The sequence below is a fragment of the Salvelinus alpinus genome, chromosome 39, assembly GCF_045679555.1.
Source record: "Salvelinus alpinus chromosome 39, SLU_Salpinus.1, whole genome shotgun sequence".
Classification (NCBI taxonomy): Eukaryota; Metazoa; Chordata; class Actinopteri; order Salmoniformes; family Salmonidae; genus Salvelinus; species Salvelinus alpinus.
In genome coordinates this window covers 7,175,507-7,191,672 of record NC_092124.1, presented here as the reverse complement: position 1 = coordinate 7,191,672, position 16,166 = coordinate 7,175,507, and the positions used below count along the sequence as shown (strand labels likewise).

The window sequence follows — 16,166 nt, the reverse complement described above, 5'->3', positions numbered from 1 at the left end:
ATTCTTTAAAAAAATTATTCAAGCTCTGTCAAGTTGGTTGTTGATCATTGCTAGAAAGCCATTTTCAAGTCTTTCCATAGATTTTCAAGACGATTTAAGTCAAAACTGTAACTAGGCCACTCAGGAACATTCACTGTCGTCTTGGTTAGCAACCAGTGTATTTTTGGCATTGTGTTTAAGGTTATTGTCCTGCTGAAAGGTGAATTCTTCTCCCAGTGTCTGTTGGAAAACAAACTGAACCAGGTTTTCTTCTAGGATTTTGCCTGTGCTTAGCTCTATTTCTTAAAAAAAAAAAATATATTTAAACCTCCCTAGTGCTTGCAGACGACAAGCTTACCCATAACATGATGCAACCACCACCATGTTTGAAAATATGAAGAGTGGTACTCAGTGATGTGTTTGCCCCAAACATATCCAAGACAATTTCTTTGCCACATTTTTTTCAGTTTTACTAGTTGTGCAATATTGCAAACAGAATGCATGTTTTGGAATATTTTATTCTGTACAGGCTTCCTTCTTTTCACTCTGTCAATTAGGTTAGTATTGTGGACTAACTACAATGTTGTTGATCCATCCTCAGTTTTCTCCTATCATAGCCATTCAACTCTAACTGTTTAAAGTCACCATTGGACTCCTGGTAAAATCCCTGAGCAGTTTCCTTCCTCTCTGGCAACTGAGTTTGGAAGGACGCCTGTATCTTTGTAGTGACTGGGTGTATTGATACACCATCCAAAGTGTAATTAATAACTTCACTGTGCTCAAAGGGATATGTTCAATGTACAGTATTTGTATATTTTTAACCCATCTACCAATAGGTGCTCTTTGTGCGACATTGGAAAACCTCCCTGGTCTTTGAATCTGGTTGAATCTGTGTTAGAAATTCACTGCTCGACTGAGGGACCTTACAGATAATTGTATGTGTTGGGTACAGAAACGAGGCACTCATTCAGAAATCATGTTAAAAACTATTATGGCAGACAGAGTAAGTCCATGCAACTTATGTGACTTTTTAGCAAATGCTTACTCCTGAACTTGTTTAGGCTTGCAATAACAAAGGGGTTGAATACTTATTGACTCATGCGCAGACCAGCTGGCTGGCGTGTTTACGGACATATTCAATTTCTCCATATCCCAGTCTGCTGTCCCCACATGCTTCTAGATGGCCACCATTGTTCCTGTACCCAAGAAGGCAAAGATAACTGAACTAAATGACTATCGCCCTCGCACTCACTGCTGTCATCATGAAGTGCTTTGAGAGACTAGTCAAGGATCATATCACCTCCACCTTACCTGCCACCCCACTTCAATTTGCATACCGACCCAATAAATCCCCGGACGATGCAATCGCCATCACACTGCACACTGCCCTATCCCATCTGGACAAGAGGAATACCTATGTAAGAATCCTGTTCATTAACTACAGCTCAGCATTGAACACTATAGTACCCTCCAAGCTCATCATTACGCTTGAGGCCCTGGGTTTCAACCCCGCCCTGTGCAACTGGGTCCTGGACTTTCTGACGGGCTTCCCCCAGGTGGTGAAGGTAGGAAACAACATCTTCACTTCGCTGATCCTTAACACTGGGCCCCACAAAGGTGACTTCTCAGCCCCCTCCTGTACTCCCTGTTCACCCATGACTGCGTGGCCATGGACGCCTCCAACTCAATCATCAAGTTTGCAGACGACACAACATTAGTGGGCTTGATTACCAACAATGACGAGACAGCCTGCAGGGAGAAGGTGAGGGCCCTTGGAGTGTGGTGTCAGGAAAAAAACCTCTCTCTCAACATCAACAAAACAAAGAAGATGATCGTGGACTTCAGGAAACAGCAGAGGGAGCACACCCCTATCCACATCGACGGGATAGCAGTGGAGAAGGTGAAAAGTTTTAAGTTCCTCGGTGTACACATCACGGACAAACTGAAATGGTCCAACTACACAGACAGTGTGGTGAAGGCGCAACAGCGCATCTTCAACCTCAGGAGGCTGAAGAAATTTGGCTTGTCACCCAAAACCCTCACAAACTTTTACAGATGCACAATTGAGAGCATCCTGTCGGGCTGTATCACCGCCTGGTACAGCAACTGCGCCGCCCACAACCGCAAAGCTCTCCAGAGGGTGGAGCAGTCTGCACAACGCATCACCGGGGGCAAACTACCTGCCCTCCAGGACACCTACAGCACCCGATGTCACAGGAAGGCCAAAAAGATCATCAAGGACAACAACCACCCAAGCCACTGCCTGTTCACCGCACTACCATCCAGAAGGTGGGACCGAGAGACTGAAAAACAGCTTATATCTCAAGGCCATCAGACTGTTAAACAGTCATCACTAACACAGAGAGGCCGCTGCCTATATACAAACTCAAAGTCATTGGGCACTTTAATAAATTGATCACTTGGCACTTTAATAATGTTTACATATCTTACATTACTCATCTCATATGTATATACTGTATTTTATACCATCTATTGCATCTTGCCTCTGCCGCTCGGTCATCGCTCATCTTCGGAACTAGGAGCACAAGCATTTAACTACACTCGCATTAACATCTGCTAACCATGTGTATGTGACCAATAAAATGTGATTTGATCTTTCAGCTTTGAATTTTTTATTCATTTGTAAAAATGTCAAAAAACATAATTCCACTTTGACATTATGGGGTATTGTATGTAGGCCAGTGACACAACATGTCATTTTCAGCAACAACAAAATATCTGACTGTAACGCAACAAAATGTGGGAAAAAATCAAGGGGTGTGAACTATTTCTGAAGTTACTGTATATCCAACAATGCCTTGCACTTCAACGCTCTTAGTTGTTGTAGAAATTGACCCACTGCTGCGGTTGACTTTTTGCATCTATGTCATCTCGCTGAGTGTTCCTTTAATGTAGGATCTAAACGTCAGAAGCTATCAAGTGGAATGGTTACTTTCTATGTTAAAGAGTGGAAATGTTTTTTTTGCAGGTGTATCCTGAGATATCTCCTCTCAGAGAACCTCTTTCCACAGTGATTACAGGCGAATGGCTTTTCTCCTGTGTGGACCCTCTCGTGCCTCTTCAGGTCACCAGCCTGGGCGAAGCGCATATGACACTGGGTACAGCTGAAGGGTTTCACCCCTGTGTGTACCCTCTGGTGCCTCTTCAGGGTTCCAGTCTGGGCAAAGCGCATGTGACACTGGGTACAGCTGAAGGGTTTCTCCCCTGTGTGGACCCTCTGGTGGATCGCCACGTTCTGGGAGCAGCTGAAGCCTTTGTTACAGAACATGCAGAGGAACGATTTCTCTTTACTATTGCCTGATGTGGCTCCTCCTCCCTGAGCCTGGGCTCTAGCCCTGTCGTTTGAGTTCAATACCTGATCGAAAAGGACACAGCCTTGTAAATCGGAAGGCGCCATCGACGTGGACACTGGGTCGCGATCCCTGAAAGAGTGTAAATGGGAGTGGGTCACAACATTTAGATTTGTCGCTAAGCTTTCACTGTAGTCTAAGAAGTCACTGGTGTTGCCCTGCGAGTGTCCTTCTCCTAAGTGAGTCTGTTCTGCATTCCATGTCAGAGGAGTGTCGTCCTCCACTTTCACAGTCACCCCATCTACAACTAGACACTCCCCTTTCTTATCTAGGCACCCTTCAGAGTATACACTACTACTGTACCGGTTCCAGTCCCCTCTAGACAGATCAGTCTGTCTCTCTAAACCCAAGGATATGTTGCCAGGGTCCATCTTTGTAACGTAAGAACAAGACGGATCATCACCTCCGGTGTTTAACGTATCAACATCTCCATGGGAATAAACCGTCCTCTGGCTCTGGTGAAATACCGGTAAATACTGTGAGCCAGGAGCAGGAGGACAGCCCAGATTCCCCAGCACCAGTCTCTCTGGGTCTGATCTGTGGTCAGATCTTGTATGTAAGAGCCTGTGTGTTACAGTTAAAGTCTCTGTGTCGGTCTCTGACTTGAGGACGTCGTTCGGCGTTCCACTGACCTCCGTGATGCTTCGTTGGGTCCTGGGCTGGGGCGCGGCGGCGAGGTCCTCCATTGCTTCAGGGGGTGCTCCAGCCGCTCTAGTCTGGATGTCTCTGCTGTGCCGTGGGTCCTCCTCTCCTTCAGACCTCTCCTGCTTGACCCCAGGACCTACAGCCTCTGCATCTGCAGCCTGACACAAGAAGAGAGGAGGTTGTTGCCAGTAACTAGTTGAATTGGATAACAATGTCGTGGGGAAGTCTCACAAGCTCCCCCCTATGGCAGATAAATAAGGATGTTCATGTAAGCAAGTGAATAGCCGAGGGGAACCTTTCTGAAGTAAACTGGCCACATTTGATTTACAAAGTAAAACGTTTTTTAATGCAGCACTATTAAACTAACCTCTATCACAATAACGTGCTGGGTTGAGGTTCCACTCTCCTCATCAACAGTGATTGGTTGGTCATCTGTCCATGTATTGTGTTCCGCTGGCTTCACAAAGCTCCTGTGGCCTCCAGTGGGATGTCCTTCACCTGAAAGTGTGATTGGGGGAAAAGAGGTGGTTAGGTTAACTACTGTCATCGCTGAATGGTATTGTGTACAATATAGACACTGTCTAGAATTGACAAGGATGTAAGGTAACACTTCTCATAACTTCTTGATATACTATTTATTGATTAATTTATTATGTTCCATGCATCACATTGTTTTCTATGAGTAAATAATAGGAATTGCGTTAAATAACGAATCTGGTTTGAATATGATATAGTGTCTTTGTGCAAGATCGCTAAGTAATCAGGTGAATTATTGCATACTATCCAAAAATTGACCAAGACCCAATTCTGGTTAACCATATGTGGTTAACACATCAAAAATCATGCGCAGAGGAGAACAGGGCACAGGCCCCGCAGCCTCTGCCTTCTAGTCCAGGCGATATGTGCCAAGTTTTAGTTGACATCTTAAATTTTTCATAAAAGCATGAAACTTGGTACACAATTTGGTTCCCTTGACATTTTCTGATATGGAGGCACAACAAAAACGCCTCTTGGTGGCCATTTTCCATTCCGCCATAACCTAATAATGTATTTTGCGTTATCTTCTGAATCAAACATTAACACAGAAAAGGTGATGTCTACACCTATGTTTTGATGGTCAAGGATGACAATGACGCCATGCACTAGAGGTCCACCGATTAATCGGAATGGCCGATTAATTAGGGCCGATTTCAAGTTTTCATAACAATCGGTAATTGCCATTTTTGAACACTGATCATGGCCGATTACATTGCACTCCACGAGGAGACTGCGTGGCAGGCTGACTACCTGTTGTGCGAGTGCAGCAAGGAGCCAAGGTAAGGTGCTAGCTAGCATTAAATGTATCTTATAAAAAACAATCAATCTTAACATAATCACTAGTTAACTACACATGGTTGATGATAATACTAGGTTAATTAGCGTGTCCTGCGTTGCATATAATCGATGTGGTGCCTGTTAATTTATCATTGAATCACAGCCTACTTCGCCAAACTGGTGATTTAACAAGCACATTTGCGAGAAAAGCACTGTCGTTGCACCAATGTGTACCTAACCATAAACATCAACGCCTTTCTTAAAATTAATACACAAGTATATATTTTTTAAACCTGCATATTTAGTTAATATTGCCTGCTAACATGAATTTATTTTAACTAGGGAAATTGTGTCCCTTATCTTGCGCTCTGTGCAACAGAGTCGGGGTATATGCAGCAGTTTAGGCCGCCTGGCTCGTTGCGAACTGTGTGAAGACTATTTCTTCCTAACAAAGACAGCCAACTTCGCCAAACGGGGGATGATTTAACAAAAGCGCATTTGCGAAAAAAGCACAATCATTGCACGAATGTACCTAACCATAAACATCAATGCCTTTCTTAAAATCAATACACAGAAGTATATATTTTTTAAACCTGCATATTTAGTTAAAAGAAATAAAGGTTAGCAGGCAATATTAAACTAGGGAAATTGTGTCCCTTATCTTGCGCTCTGTGCAACAGAGTCGGGGTATATGCAGCAGTTTAGGCCGCCTGGCTCGTTGCGAACTGTGTGAAGACTATTTCTTCCTAACAAAGACAGCCAACTTCGCCAAACGGGGGATGATTTAACAAAAGCGCATTTGCGAAAAAAGCACAATCATTGCACGAATGTACCTAACCATAAACATCAATGCCTTTCTTAAAATCAATACACAGAAGTATATATTTTTTAAACCTGCATATTTAGTTAAAAGAAATAAAGGTTAGCAGGCAATATTAAACTAGGGAAATTGTGTCACTTCTCTTGCGTTCATTACACACAGAGTCAGGGTATATGCAACAGTTTGGGCCGCCTGGCTCATTGAACTAATTTGCCAGAATTTTACATAATTATGACATAACATTGAAGGTTGTGCAATGTAACAGCAATATTTAGACTTATGGATGCCACCCGTTAGATAAAGTATTTCACTGAAAGAATAAACGTTTTGTTTTCAAAATGATAGTTTCCGGATTCAACCATATTAATGATCTAAGGCTCGTATTTCTGTGTGTTATTATATTATAATTAAGTCTATGATTTGATAGAGCAGTCTGACTGAGCGGTGGTAGGCAGCAGCAGGCTCGTAAGCATTCATTCAAACAGCACTTTACTGCGTTTGCCAGCAGCTCTTCGCAATGCTTCAAGCATTGCACTGTTTATGACTTCAGCCTATCAACTCCTGAGATTAGGCTGGCAATACTAAAGTACCTATTAGAACATCCAATAGTCAAAGGTATAGAGAGAAATAGTCCTGTAATAATTACAACCTAAAACTTCTTACCTGGGAATATTGAAGACTCATGTTAAAAGGAACCACCAGCTTTCATATGTTCTCATGTTCTGAGCAAGGAACTTAAACGTTAGCTCTCTTACATGGCACATATTGCACTTTTACTTTCTTCTCCAACACTTTGTTTTTGCATTATTTAAACCAAATTGAACATGTTTCACTATTTATTTGAGGCTAAATTGATTTTATTGATGTATTATATTAAGTTAAAATAAAAGTGTTCATTGTTCATTCAGTATTGTTGTAATTGTCATTATTACAAATATATATATAAAAATAATAAAAAATAATAATATATATATATATATTTTTATTATTATTATTATTATTTTTTTTTTTTTAATCAGTCGATTAATCGGTATCGGCTTTTTTTGGTCCTCCAATAATCGGTACCGGCGTTGAAAAATCATAATCGGTCGACCTCTACCATGCACATCATCAAAAATGCCCCCTGGCTGCTGAGGCCATTTTCCATTCCGCCATAACCAAATAATGTATTTTCCATGTCTACCACTATATTTTGATGGTCAAGGATCACAATGGTGCCATGTACAACATCATAAAGATTTTTGATTATTATATAATGGTGGACTGTGTAAACCCTGTAACTTTGTGTAAATTCATGGGACACAAGGGCCTTTGATTTGTCTGGACCCAGGAACCTGGTGATTTCATGGGCACGTATGGGTCAACTACCACTCCTCAAATTATATTTCAGAAGAGAACATTTCCATTTTGGAGCACTTTATGATCACACTCCCAGTCAAGATAACATCAAATCAAGCTCATTTTGAGATGTTCATTTAAAGAGGAAAAGAAAATCAGCAAATCCTCCCACAATGATAATGATCATTTAAAAAATATATATATATTATTATTAGACTTATTTTCACGACACCCAAAGTCAACAGGATAAAAACCAATAAAATCCTATATTAAATAAAGTATATAAAAGCACACTAAACATGATGACAGACTAACCAGGGAGAACACTAAACATGATGACAGACTAACCAGGGAGAACACTAAACATGATGACAGACTAACCAGGGAGAACACTAAACATGATGACAGACTAACCAGGGACGTGAACTTGACAGACAGATAAAAGCTCAAGACTACAGAGAATCCAGGTAAGCCTGTGTGAAGAAGTGTGTTCGTGTGGACCTGAATATGTGTATGGATCGTGAGGTTGACATGGAGAGGGAGTTCCAGAGTTGGGGAGCTGCCGTGCTAAAAGCCAGGTCTCCCATGGAGCGGAGCCTGGTGCGAGGGAGGTGGAGGAGGCCCGTGTCAGACGAGCGCAGTGAACAGGTGGGAGTAAAGGGGTGCAGGAGGTCAGTAAGGTATGTGGGCGCCAGTCCATTGAGTGCTTTGTAGGTGAGCATGAGCAATTTGAAGATGATCCTGTATTGAACTGGGAGCCAGTGGAGTTTGATGAGGGTGGGGTGATGGGGTCTCAAGGGCTGGTGTGTGTGAGGACTCGTGCAGCTGCATTTTTTTACATGTTGAAGTCTGTCCAGTGTTTTGGTGGGGAGTCCGTAGTGAATGGCGCTACAGTAGTCCAGGCGTGATAAAACAAAAGTGTGAATGAGGGTTTCAGCAGTGGGGTCAGTGAGAGAGGGTCTGAGTCGTAAGATGTTTTTCAGATGGAAGAAGGCTGACTTGGTGATGTTCAATTTACCACTAGGGCACTTAGAAAGTTCTGGAGTATATTTTCGTTCCAACCTCCCTTGTTACCATTGTATCCTTAGTCCTCAGAAAGTTCATCCTCCTTCATATTGTTGTTGTTCTAGCTAACAATGTTCTCGATAACTCTTCTTTTTTTGTTGTCAAATCACAGTGTGCAGGAAGGGACGCAGCCACCCCCGGTGCAGAAATGCACACAGTGCTGCAAGCTGTATCACTGTCCTCTGTGGGCCTCTACAATCCCTATGGCCACCGACTGAAGCAAACTAAACTTGCATTTAAATGCTCACCTCGGTAGAGCAATTCAATATAAAAGTTGGTCAATAATATTTGTCACTAGTGTTCATTCATTTTGATCTGGAGTTAATGTATTCTGCATTTTGTGTTTGTTCCCACAGGATGTTGCATCTACAGGTGCAACCTTGGTTTCAGGGTGCAGCGTCACTTCCATTGTTTTTGCGAATCTTTGTTTTTGAATAAGAATCAGCTCCTCCATCTCCCCCCCGGGGGAGAGGCTGGGACACCACCTACCGGGGGAGAGGCTGGGACAGTGCCAACCGGGGGAGAGGCTGGGACAGCACCCACCGGGGCAGAGGCTGGGACACCACCTACCGGGGGAGAAGCTGGGACACCACCCACCGGGGGAGAGGCTGGGACAGCTCCCACCGGGGGAGAGGCTGGGACACCGCCCACCGGGGGAGAAGCTGGGACACCACCCACCGGGGGAGAGGCTGGGACAGCTCCCACCGGGGGAGAAGCTGGGACACCACCCACCGGGGGAGAGGCTGGGACAGCTCCCACCGGGGGAGAGGCTGGGACACCGCCCACCGGGGGAGAGGCTGGGACAGCTCCCACCGGGGGAGAGGCTGGGACACCGCCCACCGGGGGAGAGGCTGGGACACCGCCCACCGGGGGAGAGGCTGGGACACCGCCCACCGGGGGAGAGGCTGGGACAGCGCCCACCGGGGGAGAGGCTGGGACAGCGCCCACCGGGGGAGAGGCTGGGACAGCGCCCACCGGGGCAGAGGCTGGGACAGCGCCCACCGGGGGAGAGGCTGGGACACCGCCCACCGGGGGAGAGGCTGGGACACCGCCCACCGGGGGAGAGGCTGGGACACCGCCCACCGGGGGAGAGGCTGGGACACCGCCCACCGGGGGAGAGGCTGGGACAGCGCCCACCGGGGGAGAGGCTGGGACACCGCCCACCGGGGCAGAGGCTGGGACACCGCCCACCGGGGCAGAGGCTGGGACACAAACCCACCGGGGGAGAGGCTGGGACACAAACCCACCGGGGGAGAGGCTGGGACACAAACCCACCGGGGGAGAGGCTGGGACACCACCCACCGGGGGAGAGGCTGGGACACCACCCACCGGGGGAGAGGCTGGGACACCACCCACCGGGGGAGAGGCTGGGACACCACCCACCGGGGGAGAGGCTGGGACACCACCCACCGGGGGAGAGGCTGGGACACCACCCACCGGGGGAGAAGCTGGGATATCACACACCGGGTCACACAACGGGGGAAAGGCTGGGACATCACATAATCTCCCAGTGGGTATGTGTCATATAAAAACTGGCAAACGGTAGTACGCCCAAATGTAACATGAAAGAAAACAGGAAAAAGCTGTCCAAGCACGTATTAAGTAAGCACTCAGGTGTTCACTATGGGGATGTCACCTCAACTTCAAACCTGCTCAGCCAGTTCCTGGATCCAGCGAAGGCAAATGGAGTATTTGCTGTTGTCAAAACAATGCACGGTTCAAGTGTGCCTTTTCACAAACAGAGAAAGGAGGAGGCGCATGAAGCGTACTGCGAGTCACCTCAATGCCAGTCTAACCATGAACTAGCACAACGATCAAGTGTTATTTTCTTTCAAATAGTTAATGGACTATTGTACATCTACAGCGGAAAATGAAAACATGAGGGAAGATGTTTTGTCGGAGATGGTAGAAAATAAATGGTTTGGAGACAAGATGTCTGAGTGCCTGAAGCTCCTATGTCTGGCTATGGCTCAGTCGGTCCCTTTGTCTGTTGAGACCACAGTCCTTGTGCCTAAATTCAAACATTATGTTTCTGTCTTTGAACCAACCACTTCTTATTATGAGTGTGGTTTCAGAGTACAAACATTGGCTACACAACTTCAATGACAGTGTTCTGCTTAGTCTCCATGTGTGTCTCTTATTGAGGAGGTTACTTCAGGTGATGACTTATCAGTCTTTTTATTTGAACAGTCACTACATGTTAATATGAACGGGTTATTTGTTTTTGCAACCATTTGTGAACATGGCTATGAGGTTATTTATTGATGTACTTTTTCCCCGACACTATCTATCATTTAGACCCACTACTATCATTTAGACCCATTCTGCAGTCATTGACAGTCTTGAAAACTGGAACAATGTGAAGTATCTCTCGCCTCCCATTTAAAAAAAGAGACTATATTATACTATGGTCTAAATACTGTAGTATTACTATAGTTTTATACTATAGTATTCACTGTAGTGTTTTTGTGTACTGAAGTCTGCAAAAACACAACAGTGAATACTGTAGTATTTACTGTTAACTCTTGTATAAATACTTTAGTGAAAGAAAACTGTAGTATATACTATAGTAGTGTTTTTGCGGATTGTTGTATACTGTAGTGTTTTTGTGGACATTGCGGTAGTATTTACTATAGTGTTTTTGTTTTTATTATCTTTGACATGAGGAAACCTTGAGGAAACCTGCTGGAGAAATACTAAAAGAGCTAATTTTCCAGACCTGTAGGTAGGACTGGGGTCTGAACAGATATAAAAAGAGTAGGAGCTCTTTTCTATAACCTTTATGGAACACTATGTTCTATATTTGGCATGTAGGTTTCTCACTTATGAGTGGCACCGATTGGGATATGGGGAGGGGAATGGGTAGGGTATATGCAAATTAAATACTGTAGTATTTACTATGTTTTTTAAAAAGTGTAGTGTTTTTGGGCATTACTGTTGGATTTACTATAGTTTTTTTGTGAATAATACCGTAGCATTTACTATAGTATTCTACAGTATACTACAATATTTTATAGTAAGTAATACACATGATCGAGGGATACTACTGTGTGTATTCTAAAGTTTACTACAGAAGTCAATACAAAGTACTGTACAGTAAACTGTAGTATTTTTTCATTTGGGCAGACACTGGTCTCCATGTTTACCTTCACTTAAAGGCCCTTTGTGACAACACATGCAACTTCTCTTGTGCTTCATGTGGACACTATCCTCCTATTGTGATTATGGATCTACACAAGAAAGGAGTATGGCTGGTAAGTCATTATGATATGAAATAACTTCAAATTGTCTGCTGAATTCAGTCCACCAGATTGTCCCATTTAAGTTAGAAATCTCTATTTCCTGTTTTGAGTATGTGTGTGTGTCTCTCTGTCAGGTGGTAGGCTTTGGAGAGGAGAGCAACCAGGCAGAGCAGCTGTGGCCCCAACCCCAGCCCTGCAGAGGGGGAAGAGGACCAAGGCCCCTAAGACCTCCACTTTATCCAACAGAGCCCTAAGACCTCCACTTTATCCTACAGAGCCCTAAGACCTCCACTTTATCCTACAGAGCCCTAAGACCTCCATTTTATCCTACAGAGCCCTAAGACCTCCACTTTATCCTACAGAGCCCTAAGACCTCCACTTTATCCTACAGAGAAGTGTCCAAGCTGACCTTCCTGCCCGCCTCGCCCATGCTGGCCAACACAACGCTCATCGACGACATCCACGCGTTCACCTCCTCCCTCACCCTCTACCCCACCACAAGATGTCTTCAGAAGCGAAACTCATCTCTGCCCTGTCTCCTTTCTCCACGGCTCATCGTTCGAGAGCTCTTTAGGTTTGTCCTTTTGTTCTCAACGTCCCTGACTGATTGAACAGCAGGAATCATCTTTGCTGTGAATAGTAGTAGTAATGACTCACGGTTTGGCAGGCAGGAGGGCGGACAGAGAGGGAAGAAAAGAGAAGAGGGATTCTATCATCTCTGTCATGTATCATATCTTCATTATTTTTGTTGAAAAATGCTTGAGTGTATTTTAACAAATGGACATTAGGGTTAACCGACACATGTTCATATTGTAAGATTTTGTGGATAGAAAAGTGTGGTATGTTTGTCATAGCGTTACGATAAGGAGCCTGATACATTGTCAGTATGTGACAGTTTTCTGATTAGTTTTTTAGGTATTGTTGTAACTTTGATTCTGTTTTAGAGAGGCTGAAGGGAAAACCTCACTGTTACTATAGGTTTAACATTTCAGCCCTAACTCTGCCTTTAAAACCACTAGACTGGCATGTTTATAGCTATAACCTGTTATCTTTAAATGTAAATATTTACTTATGTAGAAACTGGTTTCAGACTTTTTCTCATATGAACACAATTTTCAACACTGCAAGATAAATAAAATTGCTAAAATTGTTATGTCATATCATACCACTGTTCTTAATTACCGACATGATTAATAATTGAATGTCCTCCATTTATCAAGAGTTCAGATACCACTGAGTTAATTTTAAAGTGTTTGCTATCCATAACATGTTTTTGTCATTATTTTCAGTACCTCTAAAACTGATTATTTTGGACATACATAATCATTGTTTTCTTTTCATCCATTTTGGAAAATGTATTGCATAAATAAATATACGTGTTTGTGATCAAACGCGATGGTGTCCAGAGTTAATCGTTGTTTTTTTAATGAATGTGTTTTCTACTTCTATAGTCATAAAATATGAATTCAGGGGGGGATTGATTTTGTTGACAGGCTAGTTTTAGACACAGGTTATACTGCATGGCTGCAGCTGGATAGTATTGAAATGTTCAGGGCCACAAATTGTACAAGTGTTTCAAATGATATGCTTTATGAAAGAGTGGACATAATTTTCATATCGCCTGGACTATTCTGCTAAATGTACCTCTTGCCATTCCTCTGTACCGGTCGACGATCTTGACACTTCTGGGACTGGCGTGGACGCGCTCTCGCATTGTCCTCTCTGCGCGCTCCCGTGACACCTTCAGTTCCATTAGCTGTAGTTTCCTCCGTAATGTCCTGTTTTCTTTCTGGCTTTGAGTTATTTCCAAACGACACACTGCATAGTCGTCGTCTACAAGCTTACAGATCTCTGACACGGCTGCATTCGCTAGTACCTCCATGATGGAGGCTATCTGAGTGTGAAAAACCATACCGTTAGCCATTGCTAGTTAACCCTTAGCAGCTAGCTAGCGTTACCTAGATAACATCTATCAAGTCCTGTAACCAAGTCCTGTCTCTAACGCGAAATAAAGACTACACGGGTTAAGTATGTAATGGCGTGCAGTTAAACAAGTCATATTTAGAGTTCCATAGTGTCAAAAAAGGTATAAATAACTGTAACGTGGAAATGTTCTTGGTCACTGTTTACTTCCGTTTACACTGAGGTGAAAGGATGTTGTAACGTTAGCTCAACCCGGGTGTGGCTAAATGAAAAGCGTATGCGCGCTTTCCCCCTCATGGATACTTTATATGGAACAACAAAGATATACGATTTAAAAATAAGTCAATTTTTTCGTTCGTTACTGGTTTGAAAATTAAATTATTTTGGTTGGTCAGTTACTGAATGAGGATGGATATCTACTCTCATATGTGGAATTTCTTGATACGTTTAAAATTCCAATAATCCCGAAAGAATATGCAATTGTTTTTTATGCGATTCCAAGGGGGGTTGTATCTCTTTTAAATTCCTCTGTGGTTGATGTAAGTAACATAGATTTACATGAAAATATATTCATTGGCAATATTAACATCAAAGATAAATGTAGGAATAAACAGATTATTGTTTGTGATACTACAATTCCATCAGCAAGATTATTTTGGTCAAATATCTATGGTGATATACAATGGGGGAAAGCATGGGAAATTGCTAACAAATATTGTAACAAGGTAAAGGAAGTTTCATTTAAAATGTTACATAGAATTTATCCTGTGAAACATGTTTTGGAAAGATTCAAGCTGAATATTGACTATCAATGTGATTTCTGTGGAATGGAGAAGGAGACCATTTTGCATTTGTTTTTTGCCTGTATTTATAGTATAATTTTTTGGATTGACATACAGAATTTTGTTACAAAAACAATAGGACCGGCTGTACTATTTAATGGTTTTGATATGATTTATTTCAGAAATTCTGACATAGATAAAGATGTAGTATATTTAATTCAACTGCTAATAATACTAGGTAAATTTCATATTCACAAATGCAAATGGTCTCATTCAAAACCTAACTTTTTTCACTTTATAAATGAATTTAAACAATATGGCACTACTTGAACTAAAATGAAAAACAAAAAGGCAATTCAAACTTGTATTATTAATGAATATGATTTGTTTGTTAAGGATTCCTGGCAATGTAAATAGTTTGTATGTATGCTTGTTTGCATGTGACTATTCCTCTTTTGTTTGTGTATATTTGTTAATAAAAAATCAAATGAATGCGCGCTGTTCTTTGTATACGGTGTGCTTGTTACATTACACATCTCCTACTCATCAGTATCTTTTAAGATCAGAGCAGACTTGAGGCTTAAGAGATCTGATTAATCAGCTAACATAACTTTGGGGGAATTCTGAAGCATTTATGTAATCAAAACAATCACATAAAGGCTTCATAATTCATAAAGGTCATGTTACCTGACTGATTATATATCATAGAACATAAAGTAAAATATCTCCCAAACCTATCTTAACCTCAGATCTTATTTTCACCGTTTATCCCAAAACCCCATTCTTTCCCCCCATAGGAATGGCTGAATGAACCAGAGGTAACTCATTTCCTATTTTTAGGACTACAAGCTGGCTAGCTCTATTACCCTCTTAAACAAAAGATTTCAATCACTTTTTGACCACACCCATTTTGATTTGAATGAAACTTACCGTACATATTTGCCCAAGTGGTCAAAAAAGTGACTTTTTGTACCTGAATGCCAGAACATTCAGGAGATGGAGATGCTCAAAGTTGACCCATTTTGCTTCCCCCACCATGGGACATCCATGTCTTCATCATTAGAAAAGATTAACGGTTGAGCTTGAAATAATTTAAAATAGGGTTGTCAAAATAGGGTTGTCAAACTATTTTATAATTTCTTGAAATATGTTTTTTTTAATGAAAATTGTATTTTGTACCTTTAATGTCAATTGTCAATTATCAAAAAACATAAACTTAGATTTTTTTCATTTTCTCAAGTTGAAGGCCAACCGGGGCTTCCATGAGCAACTAAATTATCCTTATAACTTCTTGTGTGAGATGTATTAAATAACCGATTCAAGGACATACTGTATATCTGGTGTATTAGAATAAATTATTGGTACCCTGATTGTCTTGGAATTGTCTTTTTGTTTACACAAAGATTGCAATTGTTTTCATACACCTCAGATTACAGTATGTAAATTAGGTTCGGAACTGTGGGGCTATAGGGGAAAGGGCCTCTTCCCCAATGAAAGCATGACCTCAGGGTCATGTCATCTCAGCAAACCTGGCTTGTTATAAAGGTGTTGTAAAAAAAGAGGGTGTATTTTATTTTAAGGGGTGGCAAGTAGCCTAGCGGTTAAGAGTGTTTGGCCAGTAACAGAAAGGTTGCTGGATCGAATCCCTGAGCTGACAAGGTACAAATCTGTCGTTCTGCCCCTGAGC

The 16,166-nt window shown here is 42.4% G+C and overlaps 1 protein-coding gene across 1 annotated transcript in view; it reads right to left on the bottom strand.

Annotated features, from left to right (window-relative positions):
• The window catches only part of LOC139566914 (uncharacterized), a 37,801-nt gene extending 23,853 nt beyond the window's left edge, over positions 1-13,948 (bottom strand). Inside the window, exons 1-3 of the mRNA XM_071388283.1 lie at positions 13,419-13,948; positions 4,363-4,493; positions 3,983-4,153 (exon numbers count right to left, since the gene is read on the bottom strand). Of these exons, the coding sequence (XP_071244384.1) occupies positions 3,983-4,153; positions 4,363-4,493; positions 13,419-13,698 (582 nt within the window). The 5' untranslated portion in view covers positions 13,699-13,948. The remainder of the gene's footprint in view (positions 1-3,982; positions 4,154-4,362; positions 4,494-13,418) is intronic.
• Positions 13,949-16,166: the final 2,218 nt, after the last annotated feature.